This window comes from Ovis aries, chromosome 17 (genome assembly GCF_016772045.2).
Source record: "Ovis aries strain OAR_USU_Benz2616 breed Rambouillet chromosome 17, ARS-UI_Ramb_v3.0, whole genome shotgun sequence".
Lineage (NCBI taxonomy): Eukaryota > Metazoa > Chordata > Mammalia > Artiodactyla > Bovidae > Ovis > Ovis aries.
Window position 1 is genome coordinate 58,047,479 of NC_056070.1, and position 8,217 is coordinate 58,055,695.

The 8,217-nt window shown below is 55.8% G+C and overlaps 1 protein-coding gene across 2 annotated transcripts in view; it reads right to left on the reverse strand.

Moving 5' to 3' along the window:
* Window positions 1–5,409: 5,409 nt before the first annotated feature.
* FBXW8 (F-box and WD repeat domain containing 8) overlaps window positions 5,410–8,217 on the reverse strand; it is a 118,539-nt gene continuing 115,731 nt past the window's right edge. For both annotated transcript variants that reach the window (XM_042234649.2, XM_027956546.3), the window contains 2 exons: window positions 6,619–6,729; window positions 5,410–6,037 (listed from right to left, as the gene is read on the reverse strand). In XM_042234649.2, coding sequence (XP_042090583.1) covers window positions 5,893–6,037; window positions 6,619–6,729 — 256 coding nt within the window. In that variant the 3' untranslated portion in view covers window positions 5,410–5,892. The remainder of the gene's footprint in view (window positions 6,038–6,618; window positions 6,730–8,217) is intronic.

An 8,217-nucleotide genomic window follows, 5' to 3' on the forward strand; every position in this document is an offset into this window, starting at 1 on the left:
TGCTGAATTCCAGAAATGTTTTGACATTTTCAGGAGCAAAGCCCGAGGCCTCTGCTTCTTACCCTCCCCGTGCCAGCATTTGTGCGGGAGACTGGGATGTGATTGCCCCCACCCCTGACTCCAACATCCCTCCCCGCTCCTCCCGCTGCTGGGATCTGGTTGCCAGCAGAAGGAATTTAGAAAGACCTGCAGTCAGGAGAGCTGGTCCCATGTAAGTGCTAGTCAGCGCTCGTCCAGGACGGGCCTGCAGTGAGACACCCGCAGCCTGGCCGAAGTGCACACGCCCCTAGCCCCCGGCCCCTGCCGAGCCCTTTTCCGCCTAGCACGAATGCCAGGGGCCTGCGGAGTCGCTTAGCAGCAGGCCTGCTGGCATGGCCAGCGAGGGCTGAATTTTCTGGGATTCTCCCAGTGTGCTTCAGTCTTCTCGACAAAGGCAGTTCATGAACGTAGTGTTTTTGTAAATAACAGACCTTGCACCTGCCCAGCCTGCATCTGGGAGCGTAGCCACTGTGGGTACAGAGCGTACGTTTGCACTTGTTTAGACCACCAAGGGCTGGCTGGATGTCTTTGGAGCTTTGGCCACGGCTTACCTAAACTGCTAGTTTGAAAGGGATTTATTCACCCCGAGCCTGGTCCGTGCTGCCCAAGAGCATGATGACACCCCACTGTCACGGAGGGAGTCTGACTTCCTTCCACCACAAGGCGGGCCAGAGCCAGCCTGGGGCTCTCCTGCGGGCTCCCAGGGCACCGTGTGCATGAGGTGGTGTTTTCATTCATTTGGTCATCCAGGGAGTGATTGGGGTCGGCTGTTAGTTAGGGCAGACCCACTCCTAGGGAGGGCAGTTATTCCCTAGTCTGCTGGCCTTTGACTGGAAATAACGAGGGTCACTGCCCTGGGCACAAGTCTTTGGCTCCTGTGACAGGCTGGACCAGTGAGTGTGCTCAGGAGGGGCAGAGACCCCGAGTGAGTGTAGCTCTGCCCCTGTCTGAAGTGATGTGTCTGTTGATTTCTCAATTTGCCTGCTGTAGAACAAATGCCCTTGTTTTACAGCTTTTCTCTTATTGGGAATTATACTCATGACTAATCAATGCTAAATCAAATATTTGAAGTCAGTGCTCTGAGGGCCTCGGGCTGTGGGTGGAGGAGACGGAGCAGGGACGTGTCCACAGCGTGCAGGATGAGGGTGAGGTCACCTCTCCCCACGTTCTCCACCCACTTCCCAGGAATTGGGGTGAAGGCAGGATTAGTCCAGTGTTGCCATATGACCAAGGAGAAAATGTTACCAGAACTCTGCTTTTGGCTGTTAGAATACAGCAATTTGACACACACACGGCCATGTGGTAGGTTTACCAAAGGGCTGTGTAATGGAAATCTAATACGAGAAGCTCAAGGGGAACCTGCAGCCACGTTAGACATGAATTATGGATAAAGGAATGGAGTAAGATGGCAGGAACTTTCAGTTTTAGCTGAGCACCCTCTGAGGGAACAAGTTTTCGAGTTATGCCTAGACTTCAGCAGTTTATTTTCTGACCCCAGGGGTGGCTGGGGATGTTCTTTATGTGCTTTGCTAATGGGAAGCAGGTTCATGTGTGGATCTGATCCTTGTCACCGAGCAGGTGAACCCATCTCTGCTGCCTGGGGTTCACCAGGCTGAAGCTCAACCTCACAGCACAGTGACTTGCCGTAGGTTGATGGAGTTAAAAATACAAGTTGCCTTGCAAGCTGTCCTCCCCCACAGTGACCTTGGGAAGGCTCCCAAGGAGCTCCTCCTTGGGAGGAGCCGGGGCTTTCACCACCACCTCCCAGGGTGTCAGTATTGCCTTTGTCTCTGGGCTTCTCCAGAACCGGTGATCAATGCCAGGAGGGATTCAGTGGTTGGAGGAACTTGGCCCCTAGGACTGGGGGCTCTGATGGGCACGTGGTGGCTGCTCTTCCTCCTAACCCACTGGTGGACCAGGTCAGCAGGAACTGGGTTTCCTGTCTTTACCCCGGAAAAGCCCACGGGGCAGCGGTCAGGTGGGCGGATGCACTAAGGTGGATGGATGCGCCCAAGGAGCAGCTTGCAGCCTCCCTCTAGGAATCAAGGAGGGGGCGTTCGCGCTGGGCGAGGGGAGATTGGGACAGGCTCGGTTCTGGGTGTGGGGGAGCCTGCCCACCCATTCTAGGGGCAGAGAAGTTCCCTGGTGGAGCCTCTGCTTGGAAGCCTCCGCTCAGCAGCAGAGGCAGGGAGAGAGCAGGCTAGTGCCCACATGGCACCGGCTGGAGCCCAATGAGAGGGGGCCCTGCCACTGCCCACCCCAGGTAGCGCCATCCAAATTGCCCTGGGCCCTGCACAGCAGCCAGGGAGCCATCTGGCCTGACTGCGGGTGAGGTGGGCAGGTCCGTGTGGTTGGGAATCCGGGGCCTGGCGGCTGGCACCGCTCGCTCCCGGATGCCACAGCCGCTGTGCAGAGCGAAGGCCTGAGTAAGGGAAGGCCAGCAGCCCCCAGCTCTGCCCGTCCTGACCGGCCCCAGTAAGAGAAGGCTGCATCCCCACCAGGCCACTTCTCTCCAGTGGCGAGCAGGGCTGGTTCACTGTGCCCAGTGTTTGCCATCTGGATGCAGGGTGACACACTGTTCTCGCAAATGCAGAGAGTCCTGGCTCTGGAGGGTACGGAGGACTTGGACCAGAACTCCACTCTTGGGGACACTGCGTTTTCCTCGAATCAGCTGAACCCCCTCAGCCAGGGCAGGCTCTCCTTGCAGGGGAAGATGGGGCCCTGGGATGTGTCCTCAAGTGAATCACTCCCTGGGCAGCGCCATCTAGTGGCCGCAGCTGGAATCCTCGGGGAACTCGGGTTTCCCGTGGAGAATCTGACGAAGAGGCACCCTTCCTCCCAGAAAACGCCTTTATGCAGAGTTTCACACACTGTGTGTGGGTCTCCTGGATCCTGGGCTAGGAGCCCCTCTAACAGTGGTTCTGGGGGAAAACTCTTCAACATGCTACGTGAGACTTTTGGGGGGAGAAGGGACAGCTGGTAGAGTGGTGTGCTGGGGGCGCTGGTGCCACACACCTTGCCAGGGTGAATAATTTTGGCAATACACACACTTGAAAAATGTAGTATCAGAACACAGACATGTCATAAAGTGGAAAAAGCCAGACAAAGGTCCCTGGCGTTTGGCCCTCTGGCTCCCCCAGAGGGCTGTCCTGATCTTCAGGGAAGACCTGGGGCTGAGGCTGAAGGAGCAGAGCAGACTTCGGGTCAGTAAGCTAAGAACTCAGCCGGCAGAGGAGTTCCCACGAAACAGCCAGCGGGGACATAGGTGAGGTGGGGCGGGCAGGGGTGCACGTGGGCCCAGATTTCTTGAAGCCACTGGAGAGTGGTTGTTCACAAAGGAACTACAAACGTTTCCCCATCAGGGCGACTTCTTCCGGGACATAAGGTTTACTGCAAAAAAACGCTGACTGAGCTCGGCGTGCCTGGAGGTTATAGTCTGGGTCCAGGAAACTCTTCACAAAACCCAGGTGGTTTATGTTATCAACAGGCTAGGAAGGAAAAACCCCACGCTTGCTTTTTACCCTGGACCTGGCAGTGAATCAAAGTAGCTGAAAACTATTTTTATTTTCAGTAAAATTTTCTGGGTCTAATTTCTTTTGAACTCTTTCATTATCCTTAATTCCTGCAAAGCTAAGAGGGAGACTCTATCTGCAAAATGAACAGTGAAATCAGACTGCAAGGGGGCTGCTGCTTAAAGGAGAAGCTACTTTCCCCAGTGGTGAGACTCTGAGAGATGGGCACCACGCAGAGCAGTGTCACTCGGGGGTCACAGCAGTGAGATCAAGCACAATACATGCGTGATTCGCCAGCTGCAGGCCAGCTTCATCTGGGAAGTGATGGGGCTTTCTGAAGGGAAGCAGGAAACCCCACTGACACAGCTGCGCTCTCGGGAGGAGGGACGGGTCCCAGAGCCTCTCTCTCTCTCTCTCTCTGGCTCTGTCATCCTCTCTAGCTGGATGTGCATCTTTTATGATGAAGACCTTAATCTGAAAAAGAAAGCCTTCCACAACCCTCAGGACTCAAAAGTTCTAGGACTCCAGGTAATGGTGGGTTTCCCAACCATATGTCCATGCTTGTGAACAGCAGGAAGGCTGCACTTTGCTCTTGGATCAGTGTAGGCAAATTATCCCCACGCTGAAAATATACTTACTCTGTTTGATAGTCCCTTGGGCCTTCTTTTTTAAAATCTTTATCAACAGTTGTATATTTCATCTTTTAAAAAAACTGCTTTTGGCTTTAGGATCAACTTCACCATTTGTTGGTGTTCATGAGATTTCCCTGGTGGCTCAGATGGAAAAGAATCCGCCTGCAATTCAGGAGACCCTGGGCTGGGAAGATCCCCTGGAAAAGGGAATGGCAACCTACTCCAGTATTCTTGCCGGGAGAACCCCATGGACAGAGGAGCCTGGTGAGCTGCCCTCCATAGCGTAAAGAGTGGTCCCCGACTGAGCAACTAACGCTTAAACACTGGTTCACTGGTGCTTTTATCCTTGGCGCCTGCCTGCTGCTGGGGGTCACTAGGGCCTCTCTCGAGCGTTCTGGGGTGCCCGCTCAGTGCACTGGCTTCCTGCCTTGTCTTCCATTAAGTCGTAAGGTCTCCCTGCCCCATCCTGGCCTCACACCCCTGGGTCTGGATGGTCAGCGCTTCCACTGACCCCTTCCTGGTTTCGGTTTCTGTTTCCCTCTTGAAAAGCAAGTTCGATTCATGCTGCTTACAGCGGAAACCAACCCAATGTTGTAAAGCAGTTCTCCTCCAATTAAAAGTATAAAAACCCCAAGTTAATCCAGGAGCGCCTGGAGTTTCCAGGTCTTCGCTCTGCTTAGCACTCTGTTGATGTCTGATTGTAACCCGCTGGGACTGGGGGCCCTGGATTGGGCCTGTCTGCTGGTACTGCTCTTATCTGAGCTGCTCCTTGTGGCCTCCATACATGGTCATTTCTTGTGTGTGGCCTGTGGGTATCTGAAAAGGTACAGAATCCTATCTACATCCACTGTGTTGAGCTTATAAATTATATTAAGTATGTCTTCCAAATCCTTTCATGTTTTTACTGATTTGATCTGACCACCCACTGTGAGCACGGCTTTGTCTGTTTAGCTCCATCCGTTTTCTGCTTTGATATTTTGGAGGTATGGTAGGCGGCTGCTGCTGCTGGTTACAAGAGTCTTTAAATCAAGAGGAGTGCAACAGTTTGCCCTCTTAATCTTACGGAAATGGAAGCTATTTATCAGCATGAACAGGTCTCTTGGGTTACCCTGTCTTATCTTAGTGGGTTAACATACAACGGTTCCTCCGGTATTGTCCCCTCTTGTCATTCTCTACTCCAGAATCCATCATCTTCCCCTACGTGGAGGACAGTTTATTCACGAGGCTGTAGAAAATGTCTACTTTATATCACGTTACAGACACTGTAATAAGCAAAACAATTAATGAAATCATTGTACAAATATATAATTATAAATCAAAAGCTACCAGGATAAAGGACTACTCTCCAGACTGGGGACGACCCAGAGTTGAATTCGTGATCTCAGATCCAAGAGCTGGGTGGGTGATGAGGCCTTGTCAGCTCGGAGACCAGCGTCTCCAGAGGCCCCCCAAAGAAGGGGTTTGGAGACTGGAAAGAGAGTGAGTGTGCTGGAGCGGGGTGCTACAGGGCCTCACCTGGGAGCTACAGTGAAGGCCTCTGCGTAGTGTACACAATGATGCAGGGAGACCCCCAGCAAAGGGGAAAGCAAAGGCGCAGAGGAAGGTGGGGGTCACAGGTGTGGGGTCACACAGTGCGCCCTGGGGTTGCTCTTCTCCCCTACACTTACAGCCCCGTGGGTGCCCCTCCTGCTTTCCAGTGAGGCGCTTCCCTAAATCCTGTCAGGCGGGAAGGCGAGTGCGAGGTCGTAGTTGTAACCCGGCATGGCGTCACAGGCCGAGCGGCAGATGGGCACCGTGCTCTGAAAGGCCAGCTGGTCCACTGCAAACGCGTAGGCCTGGATGAGCCCCCGGTGTCTAGAGAATGCACAGAGAAAGCACGGTCAGTCCCAGGGCCCAGCCCCTGCCCCCGTGGCGTCTGCTCGAGACAGCCGTTCATGACGAATGTCCCAGTGTGTCTAACATTCCAGTCCGCGCCTAGAGATGAAGAGGTGAGCAGACAGGCTTGGCGGAGGGAAGGGAGTGTGGGGGAGGCCCCGGCTGGGCAGGGAGCCAGGCCTCCGGTAATAAGGAGGGCCTCTGAGCTCCGGCTGGCAGCTTGGGCTGAGCGTGAGGACTGGGCTTTGGCACTGTCACTAGGCTTCTACCACCATCTTAAGCCTTCAGTCTTGGGCTCCAGGCATCTGGCCACAGCCCTACCATGTCCCTACCACCTCCCCGCCCCTGCAGCATCCAGCTGTAGCTGCAGCAGGCACTCAGCCCATGGTACTGGCCACATCTATGGGTCTGTTCCTGACCTCAGTGAAAACAACGGCCATGCCTGAGGGTACGCCCTGTAAGGAACAAGGTGGCCCGGGCTGTTCTGGAAACAAAATCAGGCTAAGACTGTCTGTTCTAACGCCCACACACTCAGCCCAACCCCCGCCCCGAGCGCTGACCTGCGGTGGGTGGCGAAGTTGTCCAGGTCGGCGTTGCGCACCACCCGCTCGTAGGGCACGTGGGCCGTGATGAGGCTGTGGCTGTTGAAGGAGATGTGCCGCACGGGGTGTCTGGAACACAGGGGGATGCTCATCAGGGTAAGCCTGTGGAAACTCGGCCTACCTCTGCCGCCAGGCTCTTCCTTCACAGCGGAGGAAACTGCGCCCCCGAGGGCCAGTGTCTGGCCTCCGGCCCCCAGCCTTGCGGAGGCCAGGCCGCCCGCTGGGCCTCCTCTGGGCACGCGTCTCCAGAGCCCTATGCTCTGGCCAGCGCTCCAGCACCTGGCGCGCTGGGACGTGAAAGGACACATAACCGGAGACGCCTCAGACACACGCAGGGGAGAACAGCCCCTCTCGTGGGCTTTGTGATGCCCGTCATCACTGGCCCAGCCACGCCAGCTCTGAGCTGGGCTCCCCATCTGCATGGGTGCCCCACGCTGCCCACCAAGGCCCCGCCAGGCCCTGGACTCAGGAGCCCCCTCACCTCACTACTCTTGAGAGGATCCTCCGCTCTGACCCAGACACCTGGCCTGCCTTGGCCACGCCCAGGACAGGACTCCCGCTCAGCCCCTCTCAGGGCTGGGCTGACAGGTAGTCAGAGGGCTGTACTCTGGGTTGTGACAGCACATTCAGAAAGTTCAGGGACAGAGTGGCTTCAAACCTGTGTGTGAGGTAAGTGTTAGTCACTCAGTCGTGCCCGACTCTTCATGACCCAGTGGACTGCAGCCCACCAGGCTCCTCCATCCTCAGTCCATGAGATTTTCCAGGCAAGGATACTGGAGTGGGTTGCCATAAAACCTATGTAGCAGACTTTTTGTTCACTTCAAAAAACGTCCTCCGAGCAATGGGCCAGACATACGATAGAAAAGCTGTCTAATGCAAGCAGATGGCTGCCATCAGAGAGCGTCCCAGCTGTTAAGAAGGTGGGCTCTATTCTCATGAAGAGCAGCCAGTGTCCCCAGAGCACCAGAGATGTGATGAGACACGGTTCAGCACTGGGAGGAGGAACAGGAGACACCAGCACAGACCACAGGGGTCAGCCAGGCCCTCTGAGAAGGGCAGAGGGTGGCCTGGAGGGGCTGAGGGGGTGTCCCTGCTCTGGAGATGGCTGGGGCAGGACAGGCATCTTGGCCCAGAGCAGAGGATCCTCTTAAGGTGGTGACGGGGTTCCTGAGTCCAGGGTCTGTGGCACTGGCTGGACAGAAAGTATTCCTGGAGAACTTTGCTTTTAGGGCCCAGCGAGGCAAGAGGGCTGGAGAGCAAAGACGAGAGGAGGTCGGGGCTCAGTCCCAGGCGTGCTGCTGGCTGGCGGGGGGAGGGGCTGGGGAGTGTGGCTGTGGTGGGCAGTGGGACGGGAGGCTGAGAACAGGGGGACCAGAGCTCGAGAGGGCATGGGGCACTGGCCGCCAGGACTGGACTGAGTCTGAGAACCCCTGGCAGACTGAGCAGCACCAAAGCCTTGCACTGGTAGACGAGGCTCTGAGACCTCCTCTGGGACAAGCACTAGGCACTGGTGAGGACTGACGGGCATCATGAACGAGCTAGGAAGGCGGCGCAGGA